The sequence below is a fragment of the Saccostrea cucullata genome, unplaced genomic scaffold (assembly GCF_032062105.1).
Source record: "Saccostrea cucullata isolate Sc308-1 unplaced genomic scaffold, CSIRO_AGI_Scuc_v1 ctg1679, whole genome shotgun sequence".
Classification (NCBI taxonomy): domain Eukaryota; kingdom Metazoa; phylum Mollusca; class Bivalvia; order Ostreida; family Ostreidae; genus Saccostrea; species Saccostrea cuccullata.
The window spans coordinates 32,957-50,746 of record NW_026940589.1 but is presented as its reverse complement, the minus strand read 5'-3'; the positions used below and the strand labels follow the sequence as shown (position 1 = coordinate 50,746).

At 31.9% G+C, this 17,790-nt stretch overlaps 1 protein-coding gene across 6 annotated transcripts in view; it reads left to right on the top strand.

Annotated features, from left to right (window-relative positions):
* The window catches only part of LOC134255667 (TRAF3-interacting protein 1-like), a 64,611-nt gene extending 47,466 nt beyond the window's left edge, over window positions 1-17,145 (top strand). For 2 of the 6 annotated variants that reach the window (XM_062738192.1, XM_062738187.1), the window contains 11 exons: window positions 339-404; window positions 768-812; window positions 2,168-2,233; window positions 2,351-2,395; window positions 7,776-7,838; window positions 10,461-10,599; window positions 11,592-12,370; window positions 12,605-12,786; window positions 15,062-15,241; window positions 16,085-16,187; window positions 16,317-17,145. In XM_062738192.1, the coding sequence (XP_062594176.1) occupies window positions 339-404; window positions 768-812; window positions 2,168-2,233; window positions 2,351-2,395; window positions 7,776-7,838; window positions 10,461-10,599; window positions 11,592-12,370; window positions 12,605-12,786; window positions 15,062-15,241; window positions 16,085-16,187; window positions 16,317-16,525 (1,877 nt within the window). In that variant the 3' untranslated portion in view covers window positions 16,526-17,145. The remainder of the gene's footprint in view (window positions 1-338; window positions 405-767; window positions 813-2,167; window positions 2,234-2,350; window positions 2,396-7,775; window positions 7,839-10,460; window positions 10,600-11,591; window positions 12,371-12,604; window positions 12,787-15,061; window positions 15,242-16,084; window positions 16,188-16,316) is intronic. The other 4 variants (XM_062738190.1, XM_062738189.1, XM_062738188.1 and 1 more) reach the window with 3 other exon arrangements.
* The last annotated feature ends 645 nt before the right edge of the window (window positions 17,146-17,790 follow it).

Sequence of the window (17,790 nt, the reverse complement as noted above, 5' to 3'; positions counted from 1 at the left end):
GACGACATCAAAATGTGTATGTGTCACTAAACTAACTAGAAAAAAAAATCCTTTGAACATTCTGAAAAAGCAATATGTCTGCTATCCATAGGCTATTGGAGTTTTATGAAGATACTTACTTTTACAATCTTCGACTGACTTTTACAATTTAAACAGAGACAAACTCCAATCACTAAAATGTAAAAGTCAGCTGTCAAATGTAAAAGTAAGTCTCTTCATAAAAGTCCATTATTACATTGTTTTGTACACATAAGACAATGGGAAGAGATGCAAACTGTTATTTGAAAAAATATCTTTCAAGGAATAAAGTAATTTATTTGAATTTCTCTCATTGCAAGTTGATCAGAGTGATTCTCCCTCTCCATCAAAAGAAATGTCAACAAGAGGCAAACCGAAAGACAAAAGTAAGTGTACTGAAAAAATCTTTCTCGTAAAGTAAAGGTTTTCAAATGATACCCCTTTGAAATAAAAGGACATTTAATTTTACAATGGCAAATATGTGCAACATTTTTAATAAAATCTCAAGAACAATAAAGCCATTATTATATTTATAAGGAAGCTTCAGGTAGTATAGAACCTGTTTATCTTAGTGCCCATTAAAGAGATTGAGGCAATTAAAAAAATGGAATTGTAAATTAGGGAGAAAGGGTGCCAAGAACATACTAAAAGGCAAGACATAACTAGAGAAAGCACTTTTATTTTTAAAAAAATGATTTACTGTCCTTCACAAAGAAAGAGTAACTTATTTGAATTTCTCCTCTTACAAGTTGATACTCCAGGCAAGTTAACCAGAGGCAAACAGAAAGAAAAAAGTAAGTATACTGAAAAAAGTCATCTTATGGGCGAATAAGCAATATGACTGCAAAGGATGTTTGAGTGAGGAAAAGACTACAAAATGTCCTACCAATGATAGTAATTTCAAATATTTGGATCTTTTGTTTGGTTTTACTAGCTCTACTTGTTAGAGACCACAAGAGCTTAAGCGATAGTAATGTGCCCGTCGTCTGCCTGTCTGTCTGTAAACAATTTTTCAAAATGCTATTCCTCCTAAAGTTTTGGTCTTATTTCAATATAGCTTGGCACACAAGTAGACTACACTGAGATACATAAATCCTGGTATCGATTTTTGCTTTTGATGAAAGTTGTTGCCATGGTTACCAAAAGTAGAAATATGTGTAATACAATGTACCTTCAAAATGCTACTCCTCCTACTGTTTTAGTCTGATAAGAATATAATGTGGCATACAAGTAGACTACACTGAGATACATAGTTTTGTATATCGATTATTTCGGTGTTACCGTGATTACTAGTAATAGAATTTTCTGTGAAGTACATTTAAAATACTACTCCTACAGTTTTGGTCTGATTTCAATATAACTTGGCACACAAGAAGACTACACTGAGATGCATAATTCTGTGTATCAGTTTTTGCTTCCGATGAAAGGTTTTGCCATGGTTACCAAATATAAAGAAGCCTGTGATATACTTTCAAAATGCTACTTCTCTTATTGTTTTTGTTCTGATTATAATATAAAATATTTACATTTTACACATTAACGCGCGTTATTCAATTTGTTTGCACACACCTTTGCAGTTATGAAACTATATCACTCAAAAAATAATGATTCATTGCTTAAGTGGCATGCAAGTAGACTACACTGTGATACATAATTGTAATTTTTGTGTTTTTGATTTCAATGAAAGATGTTGCCATGGTAACTAAAATTGAAAATTCTGTAAAAATGTATTAAGAGCTACGCCTACAGATATATTCTTATTGCAATCTTGCTAAAAAAAAAGGACTTTATTAAGGATCATTATTTTATTAATTGCTTTTGTAAAGTTTCAAGTCCCAACTGCAACTTTTCTTTTCCTTTGTTATAAGTACAAACTAGTAGAGCTACAGTCTCGACAGAGAAGTCTGGTTAATATTACATGTATCAAATTACAAATTAATTGAAAAATTAACGTCGATGACATCAAAATATGTATGTGTCACTAAAAAAAATGGGAAAAAATTTTTTTTGAACACCCTGAAAAATTAATGGCTAACCGCTATTGTAACATTTTGTTCGATACATAAAATGGGAAGAGATGCAAACTGTTATTTGAAAAAAAATCTTTTAAAGGAATAAAGTAATTTATTTAAATTTCTCTTATTGCAAGTTGATCAGAGTGATACTCCCTCTCCATCAAAAGAAATGTCAAGAAGAGGCAAACCGAGAGAAAAAAGTAAGTGTACTGAAAAAAAAATTTTTTTGTACCTAGAGAAAGCACTTTTATTTAAAAAAAAGATTCTAAGTCCTTCACAGAAAAAGAGTAACTTATTTGAATTTCTTTTCTCACAAGTTGATACTCCACGCAAGTCAACCAGAGGCACACAGAAAGAAAAAAGTAAGTGCACTGGAGAAAAAACATCATATTAGCGAATAAACTATATGGCTTCGAAGGATGTTTAAGTGAGGCACAAACTAAAAATATCTTACCAATGACGGAAACTGGAAATATTACAATCTTTTTTTTGGGTTTATAAGCTCTACTGTTGTTTACCAAAAACAATTAAAACCCTCTTTCTAGCACTTGACATTTATTTTTCTAGCAATTGATCTCATCGTATAATTGTCTTTGTCAATGTTTCAATTTCTATTACCATGTATGGGTGCAGGTCTATTAACAAGAAAACATAGAGATAACGAACAGTATTCAACATCAAACGTCCATAAAACAATACAAAATAGGAGGAGAGCAAACACGGACTTCCAATAATCAGAGGTGGGATAAGGTGCCATGGAGAAGTGAGCATCCCCTGCCGACCGGTCACATCCGCCGTGTGCTCCTTGTCATGATCGGGAAATAACGGGAAAATCCGTCGTCAATTCAGTGTATAAATAATGGACTAACAATTCGTATGAGAAATGTCAGTCATCATTTGACTCAATTTACCAAACTGGCATGTATTATGCATCAAGAGATGAACACTCTCAAACATGCATGCTGCAGATAATGGATTTGAATTATATTTTCTTGATGGGTGTTTATTTTTTAGGATAAGTCTATTCCAAAGCCACTGCAAGTCATATCAGATCAAAAAATGCATAAAGTTTGCATTTTGGATGCAAACTTCTAGATTGTTAATTTAATTTGAAACAATCGTTGAGGTGAGCTCTGTAATCGCTGGTTACCTATGTTCAATTCGGAATATATAAATTATGATAATTTTCGAAATCTTAATACATTTCATTGGCAATAATTGGTAAAATATTTCTGCCACATCTGGATACCATACGACATTAAAGAAATGACAGAAGTTCGGGATATTTCCGAACAACCCTCGTCAAGCTCATATATTCAGATCAAAAGGCTATTTAGACCCTTGAATACTAGTATATCTTGTTCAACTTATTATTCCCATGCACAGAAAACAATTCATTTTTTATCACATTTTGTCCGTCGTTTGTTCGTCTGTCCTCTGTAAACTTTTCACGCGTTCGACTTCTTCTCAAGAACCACTGGGCCAATTTTAACTAAACTTCGTACATAGTATCTCTGAGTAACGGGAGTTGAAATTATTTAAATATTAAAATAAAGGGCCAAGTCTTATCACAAGGGGAGAAATTTTTTTAAAAGGCAAAAAATAGAGTGGAGTAATTAAAAATCTTCTCAAAAACCACTGGCAAGTGGGCCAGAAAACCTGAAACTTATGTGGAAGCATCCTGGGGTTGTGAATGTGTAGATCCTAATTTGTTCAAATCATGATCCCCAGGGGCGGGCCACAATGGGGAACCCAAGTTTTACATTGAAATATATTTGAAAAATAGTTAATAATCTTCTTCTCGGGAACTACTGGACCAGAAAGCTGAAACTTATACTATAGAATCTTGGGATAGTGTAGAATTTTAATTATCCAAATTATGACCAGTGGGGCAGGATGGGGTCACAAAAGATATTACTGGGAGTAAATCTGGTAAAGAACAGCATGGTCAAAGCTATTCAGGTGAGCGATGTGCCTCCTGTTTTCCATTTCTATTTCAGAGACAGCTCCTAAAAAGATAAAATCCATTTGCATTAACATAAAGTAAATTTTTGCAAAAAAAATTGTTATACTTTTGATCAAAAGTGTTACTATGGGTTGTAACGTTCTTACATTGTTTTGCATTATAAAAATTGAGAGTGTAAATTTCATTGAGGATGCAAAACAAGATGGAGAGCTTTGTTATGAATAAGTAATGACCAATGATGAGGCATCTACAAACTGTTATTTAAATCTTTACACAGTCAAACAGTTACATCGAAATGTTAATTCACAGAGCAAATTTAAGGAGGCTGGGAGGTCAACAAATTCAGATATAACTTAAGTTTTTATACTTGATATCTTAAGCTGTCAACTATCATTTGGCAAAGACAAATTTCGTAAATTTCTGTTTTAAAATTTGATCATTTTTGTATAAGTTCATATGGAGCTCTTCTTCTAAAAGAGATCAATGTGTTCTAAAAATGGCCACAACCCCCTAACCCTCTTAAAGGGACATGGACACATTTTCAGCTTAATTTTTCAAGTTTGTTTTTTCTTTTATTTTATATAATATTTAACATGTTTTGTGAATTCACTAAGGGAATGCCTCCTTTGAAATTTCCATTTAAAATCATACATTTATGCAGTACTCTTTACATATGGATCCTTGACAGGGTTGTATAATTCTTAGGCGACCGTGAAAACACTTTGTTCATATAAATTGTTTTTTTTAATAACTTACCTGGTATTTATAGATTTTTATTTTATAGGCAAAAGTCAAACAACTCACACTTCAATCTTAAAGAAATCTCCTGTAGGAGGTAAAATTCGAAAACATTAACATAAAGCTATTTTTTAAAAGGATATTCGATACAATGAAAAAATGCAAGTATAATTTTGCCAAGAATGCAAGAATAGGATGGTTTACAGGATAACATTTTTTCAGCAACGATTACGATTAGGCATGTACATACTGTTTTATAAATCTTTACAGAGTACAACGGTTACTGTATATAAGGAAATTTTCACCCCCATTTTATTTTGGCTCTCTTCATGATAGGGCGAATTTCAAACGGGGCGAATTCAAAGAACACAGCATAATTTCTTAAACAGAGCTATGACTGTGAATTTAATAGGCAAAATTGTTTGTAAGTGCAAAAGGGCGAAAATAATACTGGGTGAAATAAACCCTGTATACAGTGCATCGAAAAGCGAATTCACAGCATGAATTATTTTCTCATGCCAGACTTGAAATAAAAATATGGACTTTAAAAATGCTAGCCAAAGTTACATGTAGGAAAAAGGGATTTTAATGGGTTTAATTCACGTACTATAACAAAGTAGAGAATTTTATGTAAAAAGAATTAAAACTGTTATTTTCAATATAATTTTACATTTTTAAGGTCAACTGAGGCTTGTTGAACCCTCTCAATCTTTACCTAAAGGCACACAGATTGAACAAGGTAATAGAAGGTTAAATAAAATTGATTAGAAATAATACATGATAGCATTAAAGGTACTTGGACACAGATTTGAAATCAATAGTTTCTCTATAATATTACGACTTACATATTTTAATAGCATTTCACACAAAAATTAATTAAAAATCTTATTTCATTTAAAAGTTATAAAAACGTCAAATTTTTTGGCGGGTTTGATTGACACATCATCCTTAAGAAAAGTTGCAATCTTGTTGTGTATTAATGAAAAATATTAAAACTTTTATCCAGAAAAATAATTTTATTCAGAGATGACATAGAAATGTTAAAAAGCAAAACTCCTTCACAAGTATCGTCATTCCGAACTAAGAGTTGCGTACAGAGTTTAGCAAATCGAGCACACTCGTGTTATGTACACATTTTTTGTAAACAGGGCACGAGTTCTGTTATTGTTGATGTTTACAATTCACCGGGTGCGTTCAATCGTCACAGTATGCTTACCACAACTGCACGGACTGACAATATATTGTGTGTTTGTTTTGCTTTCGAAGACATCTACTCTGAATTTTCTGGATTTTAGTATTAATATTTTTCATTTATATACAACGAGATTGCCACTTTTCCTAAGTATTAAGAATAGTATTGATTTGTGAAAGAGCAAAGATGTGTCAATCACACCTGCCAAAAAAATTGAAATTTTAATATCTTTTTTATGAAATAAGATTTTTAATTAATTTTTGTGTGAAATGCTATTAAAATATATATATATCGTAATATTATAGAGAAAATAATAACTTCAAATCTGTGTCCAAGTACCTTTAAATGTCTTCTCTCTGTTAAATTTTGTTAGATTCAACATGTGGAGTAAATCTTACTGCGAGTCAAAAACACTGCACCTGTGTTTTCGTAATGTTGAAAAATTAAAAATTAGCAATATATTCCACGAAAATGTTAATTTATATATTTAAACTGCTCAAGTGTTTTTAAGGAAGCTGGGGGAGGGGGGGGGGTCAACAAATTAACCACCAGATTTAACATATTTTTTTAGATACAGTATCTTAAGCTGTCAACTATCATTTGGCAAAGAAAAAATTAATACATTTTAGTTTCAAAATTTGATCATTTTTGTAAATCTTTATATGGATCTCTTCTGTAATAGGAGATCGAAAAAGTCTGAAAAAGGCTGCCACCCCCAGCCTTTTTAAATCTACAAATTTAAAGAGACTTTAGTCTTCAGACTAATATTTTAAAGTATAGATCTGATGTAAGCGTAAGTGTGTGACCTACCAGAATGTCCTTTGTCCTTCAATGAACACTGTAGGTGTATATGTTACATATTGTGAGCATTATAAAAAAAATAGAAATAAATACTCCAAACGTGTTATTACTTGTACTGTTAATTTTAGATTCTATAAGCTAATTTTTTTCCAGGTACTTTTGGGTTGGGGAGGAGGGTCTTTTTCACAGTACACTTATGTAAATGTATTTTTGAAACAACATAGTTTTTGTTTACAGTTTATTTAATCGATATCGATGAAATAATTTACTACGTAGTCAATATTGAATTTATTTTTGCCAAATAGTTGTCATTTTTGTTGATTGATTGATTGATTGATTGATTGTATATTGTTTAACGCCCCTCTCGAGAATTTTTCACTCATATATAGACGTCACCGTATGCCGGTGAAGGGCTTCAAATTTTGACCTTTACTCGGCACTCAGGGCCATTGAGCAGTGAGGGATCTTTATCGTGCCAACGCCTGCCGCTGATACGGGGCCTCGGTTTTTAAGGTCTCATCCGAAGGACCCGCAACTTTCACTTCAAAGTGCCGAGCGCATGGCGAAGGAACAGTTGCTACCAATTTTAACGACTAGGTCAGTCGCGGTCGAGATATGAACTCACGACCTCCCGATCACGGAGCGAGCGCTCATTTTTGTTGAAAAGTACTGAATCGAAGGGGCTGTATTTTTTTTTAAAACTTATTTTATCGTTCCTTCGCAAATTCGGTCGTGAAACGACTGTGAATAATAGCACTAATAGCGTTAGTCTTGCGCTGCAGATGCAGAACTCTGATTGAATGATTGAGTTAGTGCCGACACGTAATGCAACTTACTTTACTATCCGATTGGTTGGTTAGAAAGTGATATTGATGCCTAAAATAATATATGACTTTATTCTTACGTAAGAAGAAATAATCGTTCTGTTTATGATGGGAATAATTTTCCACGGTTTAAACAATTCATCTCTAGGCAAAAACGTAACTGAAGGTATGTATGCAAGACTTAATTTTGCTCTTTTTTCAAATTTTTATCCTTTATTAAGGTAAACATCCTGAGAAACCATCAAAAGAATTAAACCCACCTGAGAATCCTGAATCTACAAGTGGTATGTATATGTTTATTGCATAATATGAAACCTTGCATTCTACAATGAAGCGCATTGAAGTGGTAAAATTTTCCGTTCGAATGGAACGTTTTGAGCTATCTTTAGAGTGTTTATTGCCATCTTATGACACGCCCATTTCTTTAGAAATAGATAAAACGGTCAGGTTGTTTCTTCAAATACCTGTAGAACAGGTTTTCCATAAATATATTAGCCAATCAAATTGAGGATCTAAATAAACACCGAGTAAACATGTGTTCGACCGAAACATGTGTTGTGGTAACTTCAATAGACATGATGATGATAAGTTCAAAAATATGTACATATTCGTTGCAATTTGTGTTTTACAGAAGCGGGGAGTCTCTAACTCCATCTTCTAATTTTTTTAAAGCTCAATTTCAGTGTAACTCATGATGCTTGTCGCGAAGAATGGGGTGCCCTAAAACTACGACGAATATTTCATTCTCCTTTCTAAAAATATGGGCGTGTCATTATGTTATAATTGACGTTCAAAACATGACTCAGAATTTTTCATTCAAACGGAAAATTTTACCACTTCAATGCGCTTCATTGTAATAGATTATTAGAACACAAAAATGAATATAATTAATTTATCAAAAGTCCTATCTTTAAATATCTGCATGCAGAATCCCAAGTTTTGAGGAGAGGTATGACAAGTATCAGAGGGTCTAAAAATGAAGTTTTTGAAATTTCATATATTGAAAGTGCATTTGTTTTCAAAATGTCTCCTACTTTTCAAAAAGCCTCAGTAGCAAAAACAAAAAATAACTTCATTGTAGAAGTATTTAAAATTTAAAATATTTGCATAATATATTGCATTTAAAATAATATCCTAAGGCATGTTGCAATGATTCGGGCATGTGAATAGGTTGATTGATTGATTGATTGTATATTGTTTAACGTCCCTCTCCAAAATATTTCAACGATATGGAGACGTTACCATTACCGGTGAAGGGCTGCAAAATGTAGGCCCATGCTCGGTACTCATGGCCTTTGAGCAGGGAGAGATCTTTATCGTGTCACACCTGCTGTGACAAGGGGCCTCGGTTTCTGCGGTCTCATCTGAAGGACCGCCCCATTTAGTCGCCTCGAATGACAAACAAGGGGTGCTTAGGACCTATTCTAACCCGGATTTCCACGGGGCATGTGAATAGAAACATTTTGTAAAATTTGGAATTTTTTCTTCAAGGAAAATCAGAGCCTGAGATTATGTAAGGATATTTATATTATAAATAATGTAAGACTCTAACAATTTGAGAAGCTTCATGGGAACTAAAAGTCATTTCATGTATGGACAAAATTAAAATCAATAAAAAGAAACATACATTGTTTGTAATTTTATAGGTTACGTAGATTGTATAAGGGACTTTTTTCAAAACAAGTTGCTAAATCAAAAGTCGATATAAAGGACAAGTGCACGTAAGGGTACTTACCACAAACAAAAAATGGATGCGCGGGTTGATATATATTTTTTGACTGATTTTGATTTAAAATGATATAAATAATAAATCCCTGAAATATAAAGAAATCGTAGGTTTTCCTTGGTGCTTAGATATGAGATTTTGTTTTGCCTTCTATATAATTCCATACAAAATTTTGTACAATTTTTTAACCTTATGACAAAATCTTATATAATTCTCCAACTCTACTTGGTAAACATTATTCAGATTGTCAATTTAAATGTAAATCTATGAAAAATAATGCTGATTTCTGAAAAAAGTTTGTTTGTGTTATTTATCCTTAAGCAATTCTTAATGGCGCCCTCTTTATGTGCCATTTTACTTTAGTATATATTACCAAATCGTTCTCTTTTGGGAATAGTTAGATACTAGTGGATATTTCTAATAAAAAAGAACGTAAAGCTTCACCTAAATCAGCATGAATTTGAAACAATTCAATATCTTTAAATGCCCATGGAAACCCTAAATCCTAGTTGTACCAAACCTTTTAGTTTCGTTTATGTAAAAAAATGCGAAGAGATATTTAAATCGACACTTGAGCAATCTGATGGTGGATCATAGTCGGGCGCATTTGCGGAATGTTACTTCTTGCGCCAAATCTGTTTTTTTATGAATGAAGTTGTGTAGTTGCCTGTAGCCATAATGACCATAGAGAAACTGGTACTCATGCTTTTAAAATGAGACGATTTTCGGTTGAAAATTTTTATTTTCTTTGATTGGAACTGTCTTGATTGAAAAAAATCCACAAGAATGGATTGTTTACAACCATAATTTGAGTAAGCAACGAATCCAAATTTTTTTTTGTAAAATATACAAGATTGTTAAAAATGTACTTATACAATATTGTTTCTTTTCATTTAAGAACTCTTTCATGAATATAAAAACTATTCATGTCGAAAAGTACGTCTTATTTGTGTGTCGCCATTGAATTTGGCTTCCGGCCTTCGGGGGATGCTCACTCCTACATGGCATTTGATCCTACCTCTGATTTTTAGAGGCCTGTTGCACTGCTGCTTATTTTTATTGTTTGAACGGACTTTTGAGCTTCAAAAGTTCAGTTCAATACTGTTCGTTATATTCATATAATCTCATCGTAATTATGTGGATTTATAGTCATAATATGTCTTTTTATTTTTTTCTCTAGAAGTTGAAGATTCAAGAATTAAAACAGTCTACCGAAGAGCAACTGAATTTGTAATCCAAAAATGGAGAACTCTCACAGAATATATGAGACCAAGTTTGGAAAGTATTGACATTAAGAAATGCTGCAAAGGATTGATGTTGTAAGTTACTCCCTTCATTTTCTCATTTATTTTTGTATAAATTAAATCAGTTTTATGTTTATGTTTTATTTAATTAATTTTAATCACACCTGAACCAAAGGCTCAAGTGAAATTAGAAACATTGTTGTTGTCGTAGTCATTGCTGTAAGCTTTTCACATTTTAAAAATCTCTAACCTCACTTGGTCCGTAGTTTCTTGGGTAAAGAGTATTCAAATTAATCCAAACGAAGGGCTACACCTTCTTAAAATAGATAATGAATAAATATTTATAATTGAAGAGGGGAGGATCATTATACACTGTTCTTCTCAAGAACCTCCGGGCGAGAAACATCCCGTATAATCCTGAAAACATTGACTTTGGACATCAGAGTGCGATCAAATTTATACCTTTTAAATTGCACTTTTGTAGAAAGAATAAATAGTGCGATTTCATTTTGTTTACGCAATTAATCACTTCCTACTGTACGATTGAAGTTAGCATCTGTTATACATGTAAAGAACTAATTTATTGATAAAAAAAAAATGATTTTCCACCTACATTCATCACATTTTTCTAATCGAAAACCGAAGAAACGTTTATTTTTATTACCCTATATACGGATTTTCTTGACGGGTGTAAAATTTGACGTTTTGCCTGCTCAAAGGTATGCCAATAACTTTGGCGTATGAAACTAAAAAGAGTACTTAATATTTAAGCGATTAAAATTTTAGCGTGCAACCATCAAAACGCCAGAATAAGCAAATATTAGCACCCTGCCAAAAAATAACCCGCTATACGGTACTACAAATGTACCACTGAACGATGTACCCCATGTCTTATGGACAAGCTGAACATATTTAATTTTTTTCCCAACAGAATAAACGTATTTGTTCTTGAAAACCACAAATTATTGATATGTATGTTAAGGAAAAAGAGCCTTACTAATTTCACTTGCCTTTAATTGCAATATAAGATTGAGAAAATAAACTTTGATTTTTTTTAATCATTTTAGTATCCTTTGTGGCATTGGACTACTTTTATACGTAATGCTGTTACCAGAACCTGATGAATCCGACCCACCTCCTCCGAACGGCTCAGAAAACAAGGAAGTTAAAAATGACTCAGGGATCAACCTAGAAGAGAAATTCAATAAAACTTTTGTAGAGAAAAATTTGGATTACTTTAAAAAATTGACGGATAAAGCGAATGAATTTGAAAACAACATCTTGGAAAATTTAACACGGCTCCAAACTAATTTGACGGATAAAGCGAATGAATTTGAAAACAACATCTTAGAAAATTTAACACGGCTCCAAAATAATTTGACGGATAAAGCGAATGAATTTGAAAACAAAATATTAGAAAATTTAACACGGCTCCAAAATAATATGACGGATAAAGCGGAAGAATTTCAAAATAATTTGACGGATAAAGCGAATGAATTTGAAAACAACATATTAGAAAATTTAACACGGCACCAAAATAATTTGATGGATAAAGCGGATGAATTTCAAAATAATTTGACGAATAAAGCGAATGAATTTGAAAACAACATATTAGAAAATTTAACACAGTTCCAAAATAATTTGACGGATAAGGCGAATGAATTTGAAAACAACATATTAGGAAATTTAACACGGCTCCAAAATAATTTGACTGAGATGTCGAATAACAAAACGGAAAGTATAAAACCTATTAAAGAAAACATTCCAAAAAAAATGGAACAGGAAGAAGAGAAAATTGCATCATTGAAAGAAAAGAAAGCTGGTGATTTAAAACAAGCTATTGATGGTAAAGGATTTGTTCAAATATCTGGTGAAGATACCAATAAGACAGAAAAAAAAACAAATTCTGTTACAGATTGGTTTGTTTTATTATCCTTATAGTAGAAAATTTTATTTTTATAAAGCCCCCCCCTCTCTCTTTCAATTTGCAAGAAATATCTAGGTACAATTTTTATTTTTAATTCTGTACCCTGGTTTTAACTAAGCATAATTAATCACGTTTTGCTTTCTGTATTTTCAGATATATGGGAAGTATGTATGAGATATAGAAGTTTCTGCTTTGTACTCGGTATACTAGGTATGATTACACAAATTATACTGCCATGCTCAACACTGGTAGTGTTATATCTGGTGTATAAGAGATTAAGGGGACAAAAAACTGAACTCCAACCACCGAAACCTGCGGTTTCAAAGCCAATACATGTAAGAAAACATTAAATTCATTTTAAGATGTTTTTAAACATTTCAGATTTATAATTTTACCGTTTCTTACACAAAATAATACAGTTAAAACGAATAAATAATGCAGTTTTAATAGAATGACGTATTACTATGCTTTTTTATGAACAGTGAAAAAACCTATTGATGGCTTTTAATATACTGTGAATCACTAATTTTTGTGGGAGTCTGATTTTTGTTGTTTAGGAGGCATGGAGGGACGCACGAATTTATGAACATTATAAAATTTCTTGTACATTGATTCTTAATATTTTTCAACCACGAAATCAAACCAATATTTTTTCCTCAAACCTTGAAAATGTGAACCCATTAAAATATGTGTTTTTACAATTAATACATTTAAAATCTTTTGATGTATACAAAATGAGTTTCATATGAAAGTATTGGACACAAGCTATGGAATAAAATAAAAGAATAAGTGAAATAAATCAGTTAAGTATAAACTGTACATTTTATCTTTAAACTCAGAAACAGTTTGCACGTATACTAGTATTTTGGTGATGTGTCGATATGACGTCAAATTTTAGACTGTTTTGAAAAGTGGTTCACATCATTTACTTTGGATAACAATTAGTAAAAGAATAAATAAAAGTTCTATTTAGGTACATCCTAAAAGGATTTTTTAGTTATATGTTTTCCCTTATTGCCTGACGTCACGGCGTCAGGCACTATTAAGGATCAATATTTTCTAGGTGCGAAGCTAAGAGGTTACAGTTAGCCAGCAAAATTTTATGCATGCTGATTATCATCGGATTTTGTTACCTGCGTTTCAACAACAGTTAGAAGAAAAATAACCATATTACTGATACAATATATTGATCCATTTATTTCCGTTAGTTTTTGCATGCAGCTATTTATTTCATGCGAGTTCCTATACGGCCATGTCTGTTCCACCTTTTTTCTGCGTTTCTATACTACTGGATTAGTCCATTTGTCTTCTAGGTAAAGGGTTCACAATCATTTCGCGCCAAAATGTCACGTGTAAGTTTTGGCGCCCTTTTCCTTGACTATTATATTGAATGGAAATGAAAACTGCATGAATTATATAAAGTGTGCTTTTTTGTCGGAATCTTAATAGAGCTTTGAAAAATAAACTTCTGTAATATTGTGAACTTCAAGTGAGTTAGAAGTTACATCATTTAAAGTAAAAAAAATCGAAACGAACAAAAACTTCATAAGAGGATGAACTGGCGAAATATACATCTGATCATAACCCTCCCTACAGGGTTTCCATCTATAAAACAGAATAAAGATTTAGGAAAGCACCCCCTTACATTTCAGGATTGAGGGAGTTTATTAATTTTTTTCTCTTACAATTAAATACTTTTTTATGTGGAACCCCCCCCCCCTCCCCCCATCTCTGTGAAAAACTTCCTGAATCCTCGCCTGTCGCCATTTATATATCACCGTTAAGTTTATCGGGTCATTATACATAACGGGCTTCATTTAACCCACGTTTCCAACAATTGTTGATGCTCTTGCATACCCAAGAAACTAGTGAACATATTCTGCATGTCAGTCATAACCGTTACGATTCCCAGTTTCTTGTAGTTATCATATTTTTAGCTGTCTTCCTCATAGCCTATGCTGTATGCAGTTGAATATAATCTATGTAACCAGTCTGGTCTGCTTAGATAAATTATATTCAACTGCATACATTTACCGTAACATAGCAACGGCTTTCCAGCTTAAATCAATTACATTACTTTATTTCCCTTATTGACTTCATCCTCTGCAACAATTTTTAGACTCGCGTAGTGAGGATTTCATCTTCACGTCGCGGGTTCGAATCCACAGCGGAACGTGGAGATCTGTCCTTCGTATGAGACCGATAGGTTTTATAGATATTGATGGCATTAGTCAGGCAAGCTTTTTAAAAAGCTGTTACTTGTATGACACTTTTAAAGTTTAAAACTTAAGTACATGATATACACTGTACATTGTAAATCATACTTAGTGGTATTGGATCACATAACTAAACCATATTTTCACCCCGATCATGGTTTTAAAATGATACCTTATTTTTTAATTGGACTTTTTGAGATTATTATTTGAAAAAAAGTGTGCAAACAAATTGTGTGAAAGTGTATTAAACACATATACACACGAATAAAAAAAATCTTAAATGAAGTGTCAATGAACATGTTTAAATGCAAGTCACAAAATTACGTTAGTAAATTATTAATACAATAGACACAGATTCGCTTTTAAACTGAATTGTGATTTCTTATTTTTAAAGGAGGGGAATCTTGAAGATTCTCTCTGCATTGTAAGCTTTGATGAATCATCCAGCAGGACAAATCATCTGTCAATGACTAAAAAAATTGCAGAGTATGGTGAATTAAAACTACAGACGAAAAGAGTTGTCGTTAAAAAGGACAACCTTGATGATCTTAAAGATAGTATTCCGCCTTCTAAGGTAATATAACGTTTCCGGTATACGTAATATCTTAAGTTTTATTTAATATGTAAAGCTTTAATGTCATTTTGTAGTTTTAAATGTTTTGTCATGTGTGATCTGAATAGTCAGCGAAAATACGACAACTAGTATTCAATTCGTTGAAAACGTTTGATTTCATTGATTGTTTTCTTTTCTTTTTGAAGTCTTATATGAACAATATGTCTGTCTTTTTGTCAGTGCAATTAATGTCTAGACCAAAATTTTGCAATGAATAACGTTATATAATGAAATTCTGGAAGATCCTTACAATCTTGGTCAAATTCTTGCATCGCAACTTTGGAGCCAATAAGATTTATAAGATGGCATAGATTTTATATTTTAAGCATTATATATTACTAGTATACGTGGATATAGAGAATAGGAAAAAAGGATAGGAAATAGAGTTTAAATAAATATTTTCCTATCTACATAGAATACTACATGTAGGCCTACTCCTTCATAGCAGCTTCATCAAACCTCTGATGTTCTGAGAGGTCCCACTTTGCCCAGCTCCCGATTTCTATATATTTAACGAACTTTGGAGCTTGGTTACTATTCGTTATCTTTTTTATTCCCTGTCTGTTTGTATAGTTTTAACAGATTTTTTAGCGTTCTTGGTTCCTACTTGTAATCTTCAGCTCTATCATTTTCTCAATTTTAAACGATGCTGTTTGTTTACACATTATTCATCTGGTAAAAATATAGTTTTTACTTTCAAATATGTATTAGATAATAAATTGATGTTTTATATAGAGGTCAAACATCACTTATTTTCCAAAAAAAGTACTAGTAATTGTTACTCAAAAATGTCTTTTCTTTTAGGTTTTCCTTGTGTATATTGATTACAACGAAGGAAATGTGATCCTAGATAAATCGGAAACTGGTACAAGGCGACAAACAGTGAAATACTTGATGAAAACTAATGGTAATATGATTAGATGCGCTGCACTTCCCATTTTTGCTGTAAAGTAGTTAATCTATATACCAATTGATTTCTAGGGAAAATTTGAATAATGGAAGAATGTGAAAAACTTTGTTGTTTTCTTTCTTTTAGCTCTTGTATTTATTGTGTATTGCCTGGAGAAATCTTCTGAGAATTTGGAGGAGTTGTATGCACAGAAACTGACTACCATCAAGACTGATCCAGTGCTCGTAGGTCTTAGCAAGAGGGATAGGGTCTTCAGTATTTATAAGACCTTCAGTAAAAAGCAGATGGAAGTTATCGTCAAGGGTATTTACGAATTTACCAAACAATCTGTTTGATTTCTTCGTTCAACATTCCTTTGTTTTGTTTAAGTGTGTTTGTATATGCGCGCGTGTTTAGTCTTAGGTATATACATGTTCAACTAAGGTTATTACATGTATATTAGGTATTTGTGCATTGAATTACTTTGTTTTTTTTAAATGTTAGATAAATTTTTCTCACGAGCCTATTCAATAAAGGTTTTGCAGACAAGTGTTCTATAAAGAAGTAAACTTTTCTAAGAAATGCAATACGCATATTCAGGAAAAAATATATTGTACTTCAAAGTTAAATAAATAAAAAACATTGAAATGAATGTTAGACTTGCCCAGAAAGTGTTCAAAATGTTTTTATAACTCAGTATTATATTAAGTATTTTTCTCATGATGTATTCAGATAGACGGTTGTACCTGCACTCCAATGTTTTAAAGATATCATTTGTTGTGCTTTTAGACTTACCATGCATGTGTTCAGTACACTTTTTATATTCCACTATTATATTAGTCAGAATTTTCTATTTTTATGATATATATCCTTGACTTGAGCTTTTTATTTTGGAACTCTATGTTTTGCTTTTGCATTTTTATGATTTTTACAAAAGTGTGTTTTTTATAAAGATTTATTTTGCTTATATTATTCAGCTTCGTGCCATATTGTGTTCATTGTGTCTTCATTTTATTTTCTAGCATTGTTATTTCGTGAATGTGTTTGACTGCATTTAATGAGTATTTTATTGGATATTTGGTGTCTTTTTTCGTCTTTTTTTTTTTTATTTTGCTTGTTTTTCTTCATTTCTTCCATCTTATTTTATATAATTTATGTTATATTTTTTCCTTATAATTACGTATTTTCAATTTGATTTCTAGAGCTTTAATATTCCAATCTCGACGAGTATTTCATAGCCAATCTTTGAAGTACATTTTCTCTTTACACCTTATGAAGGATGTTTTTAGATCAACAAAATACTACACTTGAAATGGAAACTTACTATATTTTAATTTAAAAACTTAAATTTTGGATTTGCAGAGCTCGAAAAACATCATCCTTAGTGAGTAAAAAATAGACAAAGATAAAATGTAATACCATCAGTCTACAGTATCCGTAGGGAATAAAAATTGACCAAGATAGAATTTATCAATAACAAAAATCACCTGTACTTAGAAATAAAGAATCTCTAACCTGTTTCTTTCTTGTTCTTTAAATTTATGTGAAATATCTTTTTTTTCAGTTAGCTATAGGGAATTAGCATGTATATTGCACTGAAATGATTTAGAAATGAAGCAGA